The sequence below is a fragment of the Leptodactylus fuscus genome, chromosome 1 (genome assembly GCF_031893055.1).
Source record: "Leptodactylus fuscus isolate aLepFus1 chromosome 1, aLepFus1.hap2, whole genome shotgun sequence".
Lineage (NCBI taxonomy): Eukaryota > Metazoa > Chordata > Amphibia > Anura > Leptodactylidae > Leptodactylus > Leptodactylus fuscus.
Genome location: NC_134265.1, coordinates 5,966,410 through 5,983,711, shown reverse-complemented (window position 1 = coordinate 5,983,711; position 17,302 = coordinate 5,966,410). Strand labels below are relative to the sequence as shown.

The 17,302-nt window shown below is 47.7% G+C and overlaps 1 protein-coding gene across 1 annotated transcript in view; it reads right to left on the bottom strand.

Moving 5' to 3' along the window:
* Positions 1 to 845: 845 nt before the first annotated feature.
* LOC142193777 (uncharacterized) overlaps positions 846 to 17,302 on the bottom strand; it is a 31,898-nt gene continuing 15,441 nt past the window's right edge. The window contains 9 exon segments of the mRNA XM_075262818.1: positions 846 to 959; positions 2,349 to 2,480; positions 2,482 to 3,085; positions 3,170 to 3,959; positions 4,891 to 5,011; positions 5,242 to 5,333; positions 5,417 to 5,540; positions 5,619 to 5,798; positions 8,665 to 8,742. Coding sequence (XP_075118919.1) covers positions 846 to 959; positions 2,349 to 2,480; positions 2,482 to 3,085; positions 3,170 to 3,959; positions 4,891 to 5,011; positions 5,242 to 5,333; positions 5,417 to 5,540; positions 5,619 to 5,798; positions 8,665 to 8,742 — 2,235 coding nt within the window.

The window sequence follows — 17,302 nt, the reverse complement described above, 5'->3', positions numbered from 1 at the left end:
CAGCTTTTTGTCACAGAATCATCTAGTTTGTAAATAGTTTTGATCTGGACTCTGGGTCAGTTTTCTTATCTGGTTTATCCCAGTCTCTCCTCATCCATTCCTCCACCACTGGGTGACTTGGGAATGACCTGTACTTGGAAGCCACAAAATAAAACTTCCTTTGCCTTTTAGGCTTATACTGCACATTGCTGTCTGGCTCTACCATGACTTTAACACTTGTAAGTAATTTATTAAGGCCGTCTATAGACATCAAATAATATTCTTCAGACTGATCTGAATTAGGGCTCGTTCACATCTGCGCCCGGTCTCCGTTCATGCAGGTTTCCTGCACAAAACCGAGCAGGAGATGGAAACCTACAGGACTCTTTCATTTGAATGGGTTTGAAAGATGTCCGCGTTTTATGCTCTCCGCCGCGAAAACGTTTTTTTTTTTAAACCGGACAGAGTCGGACATGCAGTACTCTGTGTCTGGTTTAAAAAAAACAGTTTTGCGGCGGAGAGCATAAAACGCTCACCGGCGCACACGGCCAGACCTGGTCTGACAGCTTTCCATCTTCTGCATGCAGAAGACGGAAAGCTCAGAACGGACTCCGGGCGCTAGTGTGACCCCAGCGTTAGAGGCCACAGAGGAGGAATCTACTTCAGAGTGTGAACTGCAGCTGACTCCTGTATACTCTCATCAGGAGAGGACGACTCTCTGGCCCTTGTAGTTCCTCGTACAGATTTAACCCCTGCACTGCCTCTGATATTTGCTGTTTAACCATTTTAAGAAACCCCTTGGATCCTCCCTGTATAATGGAGCTGCAGGACATACACAGCCCTCACCTGTGTCAGAGGGTAAGTCATCAGGCAATGGCTAACACATTTATTACAAACTCTGTGTTTTGCTTTATGGAACCTTTTCCTGGAACTTTCTTGAGAAGACGACATCTTAGACACAGAAAACACATACTTAGTAGCTGCACAGCAAGCAGAAAGCATTAAGTATACAAATACAAACATACATGAGGCAAAACACCAAATATAGCATGATAAACAGAGGCTATAAGACGCAGGTCAAAACCTCCAAACTCTTCTAGCAGATACACGGATGGGGATGGCTGCAGGTGTGCAATACTTACAGTAGCAAGTAGAGGGCAGAGTAGTCGGCTGAGTGCACCATAGCCAAGGAAGCCACCAGAATTATGAGACGCTGGGAGCATTGGTGCACATGGTGATGTCACTTCTGCCCTTACTCAGCCTCGAAGAGAAAACATCACTTCCTGGAGAACCACAAGTACCATGTGCAAAGCAAACCCAGACTGGCGCCATAACACATAACAGTGTGAGCCACACTGCTGTCAGCCACTTGCCTGAATATGTCCTGCCGGCATGGGGGGGGGGGGTATAGAACCCCAACATATGAGCTTCTGCTCATGTATCAAGGTTGCTGTTTGGCCACCGCTATAATGGTACACCTTCACCACTGAGGGACAGAGATCAACCCTGTATACAGTGCGGAAAAGCCACCCGATCAATAGACAACCCTGGCACACTGACCTGACTAAAAAACTGAGACGTGCCTCGCGGGTTGCAGAGCGCCTCTGGAAGAAAAGCCACTCCAAGGAGGATTTCCTCAGGTACAAAGAAGCAGTTCTCTCATTTAAGAACGCACTCACCTCCGCAAAGCAGGTCTACTTCACCACACTCATATCTTCACTCTCTCGCAACCCCAAACAGCTATTCTCCACCTTCAACTCCCTCCTCCCGCCCCCCCTCCGACATCACTTATCTCAGCTGACGACTTTGCCTACAACCTCCAATAACACTATCACCGCACCTCCATCTGTACAGTCTCCCCCTCTCCTTCTGTCTCTACCCCCCTTCCCTCATAGACTGTAAGCCCTCGCGGGCAGGGCCCTCTACCCCACTGTGCCAGTCAGTCATTGTTAGTATTATATCTACCTGTATATTCTGTGTATTGTATGTAACCCCCAAATGTAAAGCACCATGGAATTAATGTTGCTATATAAATAAATAATAATAATCTGCCTCCATGGTAGCGGATACACCATTATCCTGGGGGATAGATCCTGTCTCCATGTCTGTTACAATACACTGTGTCCTACTCTCTGTGTCCTGAATATGCCTGGGGTCTGATTGGTTAATTGTTTAATTGTTTGACGATTGCTTAACCCGTCTCTATGTGGTTGTACCGAGGGAACTATAACCCATGTGTATTGTGCTGCCGAGGACGACCAGGCAATAAATAATTTAACCAAAAAAAATAAAATAAAAAAATAATGTGAATATAAGTTCCTTCTTACAACCTAGACGGGTCAATGACTTCTGGTTGAAAATCCACTTACAATTTGCTTCTCCCGTTGTGAATTCTCTGATTGTAGATTACAATGGCTTCTCTCCTGTGTGCGTTCTTTGATGACTAAGAAGGAGAGATTTAGAGATAAAACATTTGCCACATTCTGGGCATGAATGTGGCTTCTCCCCTGTGTGAGTTCTTTGATGACTAAGAAGGAGAGATTTAGAGATAAAACATTTGCCACATTCTGAGCATGAATATGGCTTCTCTCCTGTGTGAGTTCTTTGATGCTTAACAAGATCTGATTTCTGACCAAAACATTTCCCACATTTTGGGCATGAATATGGCTTCTCCCCTGTGTGAGACTTTTGATGGAGAACAAGAGTTGATTTCTGAGTAAAACATTTCCCACATTCTGGGCATGAATATGGCTTCTCCCCTGTGTGTGTTCTTTGATGCTTAACAAGGTCTGATTTCTGCGCAAAACATTTCCCACATTCTGAACATGAATATGGCTTCTCCCCTGTGTGAGTTCTTTGATGCTTAACAAGGTTTGATTTCTGAGCAAAACGTTTCCCACATTCTGAGCATGAAAAAGACTTCTCTCCTGTGTGAGTTCTTTGATGACTAAGAAGGAGAGATTTAGAGATAAAACATTTGCCACATTCTGGGCATGAATATGGCTTCTCTCCTGTGTGAGTTTTTTGATGTCTAACAAGGTCTGATTTCTGAATAAAACATTTTCCACATTCTGGGCATGAATATGGCTTCTCCCCTGTGTGAGTTCTTTGATGACTAAGAAGGAGAGATTTAGAGATAAAACATTTGCCACATTCTGGGCATGAATGTGGCTTCTCCCCTGTGTGAGACTTTTGATGGAGAACAAGGTTTGATTTCTGAGTAAAACATTTCCCACATTCTGGGCATGAATATGGCTTCTCCCCTGTGTGAGTTCTTTGATGACTAAGAAGGATAGATTTAGAGATAAAACATTTGCCACATTCTGAGCATGAATATGGCTTCTCTCCTGTGTGAGTTCTTTGATGCTTAACAAGATCTGATTTCTGACCAAAACATTTCCCACATTCTGGGCATAAATATGGCTTTTCCCCTGTGTGAGTTCTTTGATGGTCAACAAGACTTGATTTCATAGTAAAACATTTCCCACATTTTGGGCATGAATATGGCTTCTCCCCTGTGTGAGACTTTTGATGGAGAACAAGATTTGATTTCTGAGTAAAACATTTCCCACATTCTGGGCACGAATATGGCTTCTCTCCTGTGTGAGTTCTTTGATGCTTAACAAGGTCTGATTTCTGCGCAAAACATTTCCCACATTCTGAACATGAATATGGCTTCTCCCCTGTGTGAGTTCTTTGATGGTTAACAAGGTTTGATTTCTGAGCAAAACATTTCCCACATTCTGGGCATGAATATGGCTTCTCTCCTGTGTTTGTTCTCTGATGTATAACACCTCTTCTGCAGCTTTCATTTTGCTTAAAAGACTGTAATGAATTAGAAGAAAGATCATTCTCCTGAAGGGCTGAGGGTATATCTGGGGTATTGACATGTTCTTCATATGGATCTTGTGTGATACCATGATCCTCTGCTTTATAATCTGTAGATATCACATGTCCCTCTGAGCTCCTGGTACAGTCATCTGACAAGAAGAAAACTGATGTTACTATTATTGAATAACATAACCTTATAAGTATATACATATGTGCATGGGTATATACATTAATTGGGGTTAACCCCTTCCCGACTTGCACCGTAATAGTACGCTCTAGGTGAACACAATCCATGGCTGCTTAAATATGGCCACTTATGTGGAATAATACTGTAGGATGCCATAGATCTTACTGTATTACACCCCATACACACAATACAATCCAAACCACATCTGCTGGATTTCCCAGCCTGAACTCACCGCGGATCTGCTGTCCCATACAGTATGTAGTAGGGTCTGTGGAGTCACAAGGAAGCAGGGACTCCTAGCGTCATAGATCACTAAGATACGGGGAGTCCTGGTGTGTGGACAGAGTTCAGGCTGGGAAATGTGACTGATGTACAGACCAGATTTTCTAGTCCAGATTCCATAGTGTGATTGGGGTCTAAGGTGAGGTTTACACAGTGACATTTATAGAAGCTGCTTCGGAAAATCAGAAGAAGAATTTTTCCGCTTTACCAAATCAGCCCCCGAATCTCCATCAGATTCCTTACTGGCCAGGCGGGATTTTCCACCTCCCATTTATTTCCATAGAGCTCTGAGGTGGAATCTGCCTGAAGATCGAGCAGGATTATTTTTCCGGCCCCTGAAATAATCTGCTATATAATTCTGGTAAATTCTTTCCCTTCACGAGGACTGACAGCCGGTGAGGAAGAAATTTGCCTCCTTCACATCGATGTCAAGTCCATATTCCTGCTGTCCGTTCTATTCTATACTACATTTATTACCCCCTATAGCGGTATCACATTTATATTCCGGTATTATTAGTATTTTACCTGAATCGGGGAACAACAAATAGTCTAAACAATGTCTGAATAGAATCAGTGACCCTTCTGTGCTTTATATAGTGGTGACTCCTCACCTGGGCGGGTCCCTGTAGGAATGTCCTCCTCACACTCCTCATCACCACTCACATAGGGCTCTTCCTGTATTCTCATAGATATAGCATTAATGTCACTCACATCTTTATCCTGATGGAAAATCTGGGAAACAAATAATGTAAAAGTCACCGGACAAATGGGGAAGTCACAGAGAATGTTCTAGATCATTAATCCGCATGAAGATGAAAGATGTCCTGACAGTAGCTGCAGGTCTGTGAGAAGCCGGATAAACATATTAGATGGCGGCTCAATGACACCGCCCATGTATATAACCATATAATACTGCTGGATACAACAAGACTGACCACAAGGACTTCACAGCCCGTCTACACATCATAGGGAATATCTCCATCTACCTGATCATCATCCTGTGGAAGAAGAGGACTGGGACATCTCTCCGGTGTTGTCCTCTTACTGGATCTACCTGTAGGAAACACAGACAGGGACTGAATTCATTCTGTACATACAAATAATGGAAGTCCATGTGTATATAGTCATGTCTATTACCTGCTGATGTGAGGGGCTGCTGGTCCTCCATCATCACCTCCTTGTACAGATCCTTGTGTCCTTCTAAATACTCCCACTCCTCCATGGAGAAATAGACAGCGACATCCTGACACCTTATAGGAACCTGACAACACAATGATACAGTCATCACCCCGACCCCTCCAGTTACTGTATAATGTCCCAGCATTCCCAGCAGTGTCACCTCTCCAGTCAGCAGCTCCAGCATCTTGTGGGTGAGTTCTAGGATCTTCTGTCCATTGATCTCCTCCTGTATCAGGGGATGAGGTGGAGGCCCCGGGATTGGGCTCAGGGTTCCTCCATATCCATCATACACAGGAGCCTGACAGCGCCCACTAGAGGTCTTCTTCACGACTGTGTAATCCTGGTTATGGGGAGACATTAATAAATCTCACTACATACAGTGTAATTCTGTCAGATAATCCTCGGTGTCTCCTAGATAATGATTACACAGCACAAACTCTTATATAGTATATAAGTGACACAGGGTATATACAGTATAAGTATCGCCCCCTGCAGTCCTGTCAGATAATCCTCGCTGTCCCCAGATAATGATTACAAGCACAAACTCTTTGGTAATATCTTCATTTATTTTGTTTGCAATGAAAAAACACAAAAGAGAATGAAAAAAAAGTCACATCATTGATCATTTTACACAAAACTCCAAAACTGGTGCGGACAGAAGTATTGGCCCCCTCAGCCTAATACTTGGTAGCACAACCTTTAGACACAATAACTGCGCACAACCGCTTCCGCTAACCAGCAATGAGTTTCTTACAAGGCTCTGCTGGAATCTTAGACCCTTCTTCTTTGGCAAACTGCTCCAGGTCCCCCTTGAGATGTGAAGGGGGCCTTCTCCAAACTGCCACCAAGAGATCTCTCCCCCTCCCCCACAGGTGTTCTATGGGATTCAGGGCTGGACTCATTGCTGCCACTTTACAAGTCTCCAGGGCTTTCTCTCACCACCATTTTCTAGTGCTGACCTGAAGTGTGTTTTGGGTCCTTGTCCTGCTGGAAGAGCCCTGACCTCTGAGGGAGACCCAGCTTTCTCACACTGGGCCCTACATGATGCTGCACAATGTGTTGGTCGTCTTCAGACTTCATAATGCCATGCACACGGTCAAGCAGTCCAGTGCCAGAGGCAGCAAAGCAACCCCAAAACATCAGGGACCTCCGCCATGTCTGACTGTAGGGGGCGTCTACTTCTCTTTGAAGGCGTTTTTTTTTCCTGTAATCTCTATGTTGAGGCCTTTTCCTACTTTTGTCTCCTCTGACCAGAGAACATTCTTCCAGAACGGTTTTGGCTTTCTCAGGTAAGTTTTGGCAAACTCCAGCCTGGCATCTGTCTGTGGGTAAGAAGTGGGGTCTTCCTGGGTCTCCTACCATACAGTCCCTTCTCATTCAGACGCTGACACTGGATAGTACGGGGTGACACTGTTGTACCCTCGGACTGCAGGGAAGCTTGGACTTGTTTGGATGTTAGTCGAGGTTCTTTATCCGCCATCCGCACAATCTTGTGGTGAAATCTCTGGTCAATGTTTCTTTTCCGTCCACATCTAGGGAGGTTAGCCACAGGGCCATGGGCTTTACACTTCTTGATGACACTGCGCACGGTAGACACAGGAACATTCAGGTCTTTGGAGATGGACTTGTAGCCTTGAGATTGCTCATGCTTCCTCACAATTTTGCTTCCCAAGTCCTCAGACAGTTCTTTGGTCTTCTTTCTTTTCTCCATGCTCAATGTGGTCACACAAGGACACAGGACAGAGGTGGAGTCAACTTTAATCCATTTCAACTGGCTGCAAGTGTGATTTAGTTGTTGCCACCACCTGTTAGGTGCCTCAGGTGGTGGCAATAACAGTGAAGGTAACAAATTGTTGAGGTCCGCAATACTTTGGTCCAATTAAAATTCAACTTTTAATGAATCTTCTTAAAAATCCATAATAATGTACATGATATAACAGAAGAAAAAATAACAAACAACAAGTAAAAAAAAGTCATGGCTTGGCATGGCATGGCAAGCCATGACTAAGGGGTAGAGTACCTCGAAACGTGTCGGCGTTTTTTTTACTTGTTGTTTGTTATTTTTTCTTCTGTTATATCATGTACATTATTATGGATTTTTAAGAAGATTTATTAAAAGTTGAATTTTAATTGGACCAAAGTATTGCGGACCTCAACAATTTGTTACTGTCACGGGATGGTTAGAGTCTATACTATAGGCAATGTGTAATATATATTTCATGTGGAATGTATTCTCTAACCTGTTATATACATCAATGTGTAGTTGGCTGATTGGGGTCTAGTGTGTTAGCACATTGTATGCAAATACCTCTAACTAGTGAGGACCAGTGAGGACAATGGGTGGAGATAATCTGATCAGTGTCCCAAGAAGATGTTGGATGGTGCATTGTCCATAGTAGACAGGGAGTCTGCTCTCCTTGGTATAGGTGAGGGGGGAAGGATCTGTGACTCAGCCCTTCCCACCCACAGATATAGGTGTAACAGTCTTAGTATATAGTTGTAGCTAGCAGTTAGTATGTGTTAGCCGGCCTGTGCACAGCTCTGCAGAGAGCCAGGATTTAGTTACAGGACCAAGGAGCCAAAGCTATCATTGGATTGTGACTTCTGTGGACTTATTGTTATTACGGTTGATGTGACCGCCGCCGGCTACTAACTTTGTGGATTACAATAAATTGCTGTTGTCTCCCGACCTCTTGCGTCCGTGTTGATTCAAAAGACCATCCGGAGGAAGACGTATACCTTTGCTCCGTGACAGTTACCTTCACATGAAAGCTTTTCTCTTTGGAGTCCAGAGACTTGGAAGGTCGTGCACCCTTTGGTTTCCACTATATGGTGAGTGACAGTGTCTGCTTTTTTTGAACTTTTTTGGCAATAACAGTGCCAATACTTAGTGATTTTTCAAACAGTGCCAATACTTTTGTCCACCCCCTTTTTTATGTTTGCTGTGGAATTATATCCAATTTGGCTTTTTGACAATTCTTTTTGTGGTTTTCCATTGAAGACAAATTAAATGAAGATAATACCAAAGAATTTGTGATTGCAATCATTATCTGGAAGAACACGAGTATTATCGGACAGAATTACAGGGGTGCCAATACTTTTGGCCAACATTGTACATGTCCAGAGTCCATCACCTCTCCAGTCATATCATCTGTTATTACTATAGATAAGAATGATGTCATGATGACATCATCAGAATCTCTCACCTCTCCAGTCAGCTGGTAGATGATCTCTAGGGTGAGATTTAATAGACTTTCCGCCATCTTGTTCCTGTCTCTTTCCATCCTTGATGGATCAATCAGGAATATTCTCTTCTATAGAAGATACTGAGAGGATTCTATATTGTAGGAACCTGAATGGAGAGAAGATGAGACAATGTAATCACTACACGGAATCCCATGGAATAAATAGAAGAGTTGAGTCCCATTATTATCACCACCTCCTACTTCTGACGTCGGCACAACGGCCTCTCTGCTCTCACACACATAGAGAATGGCAGACAATGCACACAGACACTTCCTGTGCACAGAGAAGGCTAATTTGCATATGAATAAAACAGAACTTATTCAAAAACTACTTCCACAATTTACATACAGAAGGTAGGTGTGGAATAGCCTTTCTAAAGACTATGCAAGTCTGTGCTTAGCTAAAAATGACTTTTCCCAATGATAGATTCCCTTTAAACTGTGAGGGTAGATGTAGGGGGACATGTCTGCCTCTAGCTGCCCCCAGTTTAATGTCGCTCTCTAGTGTCCCCCATTTTAAACAGGGTCACCAGGAGAGGAACCTGGATAATTGAAGATGAACATTATAATGTGTCGACATATAATGGGTGACTGTAGGAGCATTATACTGTGTGGGGGCCACGAGGAGGACATTATAGCGTGTGGGGGCCACGAGGAGGACATTATAGCGTGTGGGGGCCACGAGGAGGACATTATAGCGTGTGGGGGCCACGAGGAGGACATTATAGCGTGTGGGGGCCACGAGGAGGACATTATAGCATGTGGGGGCCACGAGGAGGACATTATAGCGTGTGGGGGCCACGAGGAGGACATTATAGCGTGTGGGGGCCACGAGGAGGACATTATAGCGTGTGGGGGCCACGGGGAGGACATTATAGCGTGTGGGGGCCACGAGGAGGACATTATAGCGTGTGGGGGCCACGAGGAGGACATTATAGCGTGTGGGGGCCACGAGGGGAACATTATAGCGTGTGGGGGCCACGAGGAGGACATTATAGCATGTGGGGGCCACGAGGAGGACATTATAGCGTGTGGGGGCCACGAGGAGGACATTATAGCGTGTGGGGGCCACGAGGAGGACATTATAGCGTGTGGGGGCCACGAGGAGGACATTATAGCGTGTGGGGGCCACGAGGAGGACATTATAGCATGTGGGGGCCACGAGGAGGACATTATAGCGTGTAGGGGCCACGAGGAGGACATTATAGCGTGTGGGGGGCCACGAGGAGGACATTATAGCGTGTGGGGACCACGAGGAGGACATTATAGCGTGTGGGGGCCACGAGGAGGACATTATAGCGTGTGGGGGCCACGAGGAGGACATTATAGCGTGTGGGGACCACAAGGAGGACATTATAGCGTGTGAGGGCCACGAGGAGGACATTATAGCGTGTGGGGGCCACGAGGAGGACATTATAGCGTGTGGGGGCCACGAGGAGGACATTATAGTGTGTGGGGGCCACAAGGAGGACATTATAGTGTGTGGGGGCCACAAGGAGGACATTATAGTGTGTGGGGGCCACAAGGAGGACATTATAGTGTGTGGGGGCCACAAGGAGGACATTATAGTGTGTGGGGGCCACAAGGAGGACATTATAGTGTGTGGGGGCCACGAGGAGGACATTATTGTGTGTGGGGGCCACTGAGTGTATGAGAAGGGCTGAGAGCGAGCACTTACCTCCTCAGGTACAGCAGCCGTCTGCTCACTTTTGGCTGTGGCCCCCATGTCCGTTCTTTTTTCCAGGAGCTGGACCAAAAGGCTCCTAGAAAAAAGAACAGACCGGCTCCTATTCATCTCAATGGTAGCTGTCTGTATGGTCAGGAGGCGGATACGGCCTCAAAATCCTCACCAAAAAAACCCGTGTGGACTTACCCTAAATCCACCAACCATGAACCATAGCTTGTCATCCCCTAAAGTAACACAGTTCTAAATCCCTCCCCCCCCCCCCCCAATTCACCCTGCACCCCACATCTCTCCCTCCAGCCTGCACCCCACATCTCTCCCCCACAGTACACCGTGCACCCCATCTCTCCCCCTCTCCACTACTCCCTGCAGGCCACCTACTGTATCTTCCCCCTCACTACCTCGTGCACCTGGCAGCAGCTCTCTATCTCGCTCCACTACACAGGATACAGTGGAAGGGCGTGACTAGAATGGAGTTGCTCCTGGTAGGTGTGATGTCACAGGAAGGGGCGTGGCCTCTCAGAGGAGGGCGGAGTCTCGGCCATCACTGCTCGGTGCTGTATAGAGGAAGGCGGAGCCGAGCACATGGAGCTGGAGAACAGAAAGCAGAGAGGATTGTAGCGTGGTAATGGAGGATGGAAGGGGAGAGAGAGTGATGTAGTTACATGGGACTGTATGTTGGATGAGGGGAGAGAGCGATGTAGTTACATGGGACTGTATGTTGGATGAGACTGAGGGAAGGAGTGATGTAGTTACATGGGACTGCATGTTGGATGAGGCTGAGGGGAGAGAGTGATGTAGTTACATGGGACTGAATGTTGGATGAGGCTGAGGGAGGAGTGATGTAGTTACATGGGACTGCATGTTGGATGAGGCTGAGGGGAGAGAGTGATGTAGTTACATGGGACTGTATGTTGGATGAAGCTGAGGGAAGGAGTGATGTAGTTACATGGGACTGCATGTTCAATGAGGCTGAGGGGAGTGAGTGATGTAGTTACATGGGACTGCACGTTGGGTGAGGCTGAGGGGAGTGAGTGATGTAGTTACATGGGACTGCACGTTGGATGAGGCTGAGGGGAGAGAGTGATGTAGTTACATGGGGCTGCATGTTGGGTGAGGCTGAGGGGAGTGAGTGATGTAGTTACATGGGACTGCACGTTGGATGAGGCTGAGGGGAGAGAGTGATGTAGTTACATGGGGCTGCATGTTGGGTGAGGCTGAGGGGAGTGAGTGATGTAGTTACATGGGACTGCACGTTGGATGAGGCTGAGGGGAGAGAGTGATGTAGTTACATGGGGCTGCATGTTGGATGAGACTGAGGGAAGGAGTGATGTAGTTACATGGGACTGCATGTTCAATGAGGCTGAGGGGAGAGAGTGATGTAGTTACATGGGACTGCACGTTGGGTGAGGCTGAGGGGAGTGAGTGATGTAGTTACATGGGACTGCATGTTGGGTGAGGCTGAGGGGAGTGAGTGATGTAGTTACATGGGACTGCATGTTGGGTGAGGCTGAGGGAAGGAGTGATGTAGTTACATGGGACTGCATGTTGGGTGAGGCTGAGGGGAGTGAGTGATGTAGTTACATGGGACTGCACGTTGGATGAGGCTGAGGGGAGAGAGTGATGTAGTTACATGGGGCTGCATGTTGGATGAGACTGAGGGAAGGAGTGATGTAGTTACATGGGACTGCATGTTCAATGAGGCTGAGGGGAGAGAGTGATGTAGTTACATGGGACTGCATGTTGGGTGAGGGGAGAGAGCAATGTAGTTACATGGGACTGCACGTTGGATGAGGCTGAGGGGAGAGAGTGATGTAGTTACATGGGACTGTATGTTGGATGAAGCTGAGAGAAGGAGTGATGTAGTTACATGGGACTGCATTTTGGATGAAGTTGAGAGAAGGAGTGATGTAGTTACATGGGACTGCATTTTGGATGAGGGGAGAGAGAGATGTAGTTACATGGGACTGCATGTTGGACGAGGGGAGAGAGCGATGTAGTTACATGGGACTGTATGTTGGCTGAGGGGAGAGAGTGATGTAATTACATGGGACTGCACATTGGATGAGGCTGAGGGGAGAGAGTGATGTAGTTACATTGGACTGCATGTTCCTGCTTACAATTAAAGATAAACAAAGAACAGCACCGAGCTGCACATAGTGAAGTACCGTATAGTAGGGAGGTCAATAAGACAAAAAAGTTGCTCACCTTGGAAGGTTGTAAACACAACCGTTTTTCTCAGTTTATAGACCACTTATGAAGGGGAGGTCTTTTGCCCCTAGGGGAGAGCCAGCTGGATCCACGTCACTCTAGGTGTAGGTAATGGCAAGGATGGACCGGACAAAAAAGAGGATCTCTGCGCTCAATCCGTCGTCTTTTAAAATTTCACTTTATTTTGGAAATATAAACACAACGCGTTTCAGGCTAGCTGCCCTTTTTCAAGTGTATGAACTTATATCTCACGTCGAGCTGGATGCATCCAGCTATAAGTTCATACACTTGAAAAAGGGCAGCTAGCCCGAAACGCGTTGTGTTTATATTTCCAAAATAAAGTGAAATTTTAAAAGACGACGGATTGAGCGCAGAGATCCTCTTTTTTGTCCGTGCTTACAATTAAAGACACGCCTATCCGGTCATGTGACCTTGTGACGTCAGAAGATCCTTATGGTGTCTAGTATTTAGCCTTTACCAATACTAAATCCTAGTGAGCTAAAGGACGATGTCACCTGTGTGGGAGGAGTCACAGAATCACATGACCAGATGTTAGAGGTCTCTGCAGAGCTGTCTGAGTGTGACTGATGTGTATGTAGCAGAGCCGTGTGTGTGACGTGTATGTAGCAGAGCCGTGTGTGTGACGTGTATGTAGCAGGGCCGTGTGTGTGACGTGTATGTAGCAGGGCCGTGTGTGTGATGTGTATCAAATCAAAAATGATTTATTGGCACGTCCGAATAGGTATTTAGCATTGCCAAAGCTAGTAAAGTGGGCGGGGGGGGGGGGGGGAGTTGGGTGGGTGGTGGGTATGGGGGGAGGTTTGGGTTATAACAGTCCATGGAGTCTCATCTTCCTCTTCGTTGGTGACCGCTATATGGGGGGGTGGGGTTGAAGGTGGGGGGGGGCGGGTGTATTGGGATAAATATAACAGTCCATGGAGTCTCATCTTCCTCTTCGTTGGTGGCTGCTATATGGGGGGGGGGGGGGTTGGAGGTGGGGTGGGGCGGGTGTATTGGGATAAATTTAACAGTCCGTGGAGTCTCATCTTCCTCTGGTTTGGTGACAGATGGACACGTATTGGGCAGCGATCTCCACAGTGGCCTCTTCTTCTCCCAGTAGGATGTAGAGTTTCCTCTTCTCGTCTGCAGATATGAAGTCTGGGATGTGGGCAGAGAGTCTTTGGTAGTAGACGGCCCTCACAGCTGAGTATTTGGTGCAGTGTAGCAGGAAGTGGGTCTGGTCTTCTAGGGCCCCCTGGTCACAGTGCTGGCACAGTCTCTTCTCCCGTGGCTTGTACGTCTGTCTGTATCGCCCCGTCTCTATCTCTAGGTTGTGGGCGCTCAGTCTGTACCGGCTCAGGGTCTGTCTGTGCTTGGGGTGGCGTATTCTCTCCAGGTAGGTGGCCATGGTGTAGTCCCTTTGTAGGGATTGGTACACGGTGAGTTTCTTGGAGTTATTTATTTCGTTTCTCCATTCTTCAATGTACCGCTCTCTGTTTGCCTCTGTGGTCGCCTTTATTTCGGCCTTGGTTATCGCCTGTTGGTGTTTTTGGTTTGGTGGTTGGCTGTTGTTTGGTTGGTGAATGTCTGGTTTGCTCGGGTGGCTTAGCCATGCTTGGTGGTGGTAGGAGTCGGGCTTGCTCACCTGGATGTGTGCCTGGAAAGCTAGCGCCCTCTTCTGTATGGTGAGCCATAGGGGGAGTCTGCCTAGCTCTGCCCTGCAGGCTATGTTGGTGGTGTTGCGATGGACATAGAGCAGGTATTTGCAGAACTCCATGTATGTAGCAGAGCCTTGTGTGTGACTTGTATGTAGCAGAGCCGTGTGTGTGACTTGTATGTAGCAGAGCCGTGTGTGTGACGTGTATGTAGCAGAGCCGTGTGTGTGTGACGTGTATGTAGCAGAGCTGTGTGTGTGTGATGTGTATGTAGCAGAACTGTGTGTGTATGTAGCAGAGCCATTTTAATCAGGTTTACCCTTACCTCCCAACTTTTGAAAAACCGAAAGAGGGACAGAATATGTGGCGCACGCAGCACGCCACGGCAAATTTAGCTCCACCCACTTTTATGTTGACTCCGCCCATTCTCATTCATTTTTCATTCGCCTCCACACAGTATAATCCTCCTACTGTCACCAGTGGTGTAACTAGGAATGGCGGGTCCCTGTGGCGAACTTTTGACACGGCCCCCTCCCCCCCTTCCTGACCGACACTGAAGACCTTGACCGACTGACTCCCCCACACATTTCTGCGCGCTTTATTATGCCCCAGAGTATAATAATCAGAGACCGAGGGGAGATACAAACATAAAAGAAAGTTACTTACCTGTCTCCGGCTCCGCTGCAGTCTTTGGTGGTGTTGGCCATCTTTAATAACACACGGATGTCACATGACATTTCATGCCCTCCCTCCATCTGCCCCCAGTTTCATGTCCTCCCTCCATCTGCCCCCAGTTTCATGCACCCCTCATCTCTACCCTCATTTTCATGTCCTCCCCTCCATCTCTGCCCCTAGGTTACTGTTGCTCCTCAATTGCTCCACACCACACATACATACATACATACACACTCACACACACACTCTTCATGCTGCATCTCACATTCCCCCTCCCCTTCAGTACCTTGCACCACATCTCTCCTTCTCTTCATCTCTTGCAGGACTGCACGGGCTATAAAGACACGCCCACCTAGTCATGTGACGGCTGACGTCACACACAGGTCCTACAAGCTTTCCCCCGCTCTTATCGCAGTTGCAACATCTGTTATAAGAGTGGAGGAAAGTTTTTTAATAATTAAAACACTACAAGGAGCTGCGCGGGACAGCAGTATGAATGCGGGACATGCAGGGAGCTATGCCGCTACCAGCTGATGTAACTCTAGCCAGTAACGGCCTGTTAAGAAAAAAAAAAAACCCGCAGGGGTATCGGCTGTCCCCAGGCCCCCTAATGTCCCGGGCCCTGTGGTAGCAGCTACCACTGCTACCACGGTAGTTAGGCCCCGACTATCACCTGTAAATTATATGTCCCCCTCCATCTCTCCCCCAGTTTCATGTCCCCTCCATCTCTGTCCCCAGATTCATGTCCCCCCATCTCTGTCCCCAGATTCATGTCCCCCATCTCTGCCACCAGATTCATGTCCCCCCATCTCTGCCCCCAGATTCATGTCCCCCATCTCTGTCCCCAGATTCATGTCCCCCCCATCTCTGTCCCCAGATTCATGTCCCCCCATCTCTGTCCCCAGATTCATGTCCCCCCATCTCTGTCCCCAGATGCATGTTCCCCCATCTCAGCCCCCAGATTCATGTCCCCTATCTCTGCCCCTAGATTCATATCCCCATCTCTGCCCCCAGATTCTTGCCCCCCCCATCTCTGCCCCCAGATTCATGTCCTCCCATCACTGCACCAGATTCATGTCAACCCATCTCTGCTCCCAGTTTCATGTCCCCCAGATTCATATCCCACATCTCTGCCCCCAGTTTCATGTCTCCCATCTCTGCCCCCAGTTTCATGTCTCCCATCTCTGCCCCCAGTTTCATGTTCCCCCATTTCTGCCCCCAGTTTCATGTCCCCCCATTTCTGCCCCCAGATTCATATCCCCCATCTCTGCCCCCAGATTCATGTCCCCCCATCTCTGCCCCCAGATTCATGTCCCCTGTCTCTGCCCCAGATTCATGTCCCCCCATCTCTGCCCCCAGTTTCATGTCCCCCAGATTCATGTCCCCCTATCTCTGCCCCCAGATTCATGTCCCCCTATCTCTGCACCCAGATTCATGTCTCCCCATCTCTGCCCCAGATTCATGTCCCCCTATCTCTGCCCCCAGATTCATGTCCCCCTATCTCTGCCCCCAGATTCTTGTCCCCCCCCATCTCTGCCCCCAGTTTCATGTCCCCCCATCTGCCCCCAGTTTCATGTCCCCCAGATTCATGTCCCCCTATCTCTGCCCCCAGATTCATGTCCCCCTATCTCTGCACCCAGATTCATGTCACCCCATCTCTGCCCCAGATTCATGTCCCCCTATCTCTGCCCCCAGATTCATGTCCCTCTATCTCTGCCCCCAGATTCATGTCCCCCCCATCTCTGCTCAGTTTCATGCCGTTCTCCCCCTTCATCTTCCCCCAGTTTCATCGGCCCTCTTCATTATGTTCCACCTCAATTTTTAACACAAACAAAACACTTATACTCACCTTTTCCTCGCTCCTCCGTCGCTCTCTCCGCAGTCTCACTAACAGAGTTGTAGGCGCAATGTGACGTCATCAAATTGCACCTACACATCCACTAGCTGGAGCGCAGTGGATGTGTTGAATACAACTCGCGTATGTATTCCGTCTTCCGGGCGCAAATCTGAGTTGAAACCGGGACATACCTCCTGCTGACTGGGACCGCGGGACAGGACACCGAAATCGTGAATGTCCCGCGGAATTCGGGACGGTTGGGAGGTATGGGTTTACCCGTTCAGGGAGAGAAAGAGGTAACTAAGCCCACACTGTCTCCTTTTTTCGAACAAAAGAGCAAGTGAAGAACATTGAGAATGTAACAATCAGAGAGAGATCTAGAGACACGCACTCCCAAGTAGGTGATCTCAGAGGAGCCCTACAACGGCTGGTTAGACTCGGAGGCGGAGGGCACTGTATAGTCACGGGGCAGGATATTGGATTTAGACCAGTTAATACGTAAGCCAGAATGGGCACCAAACTCATGAATGATTCTCA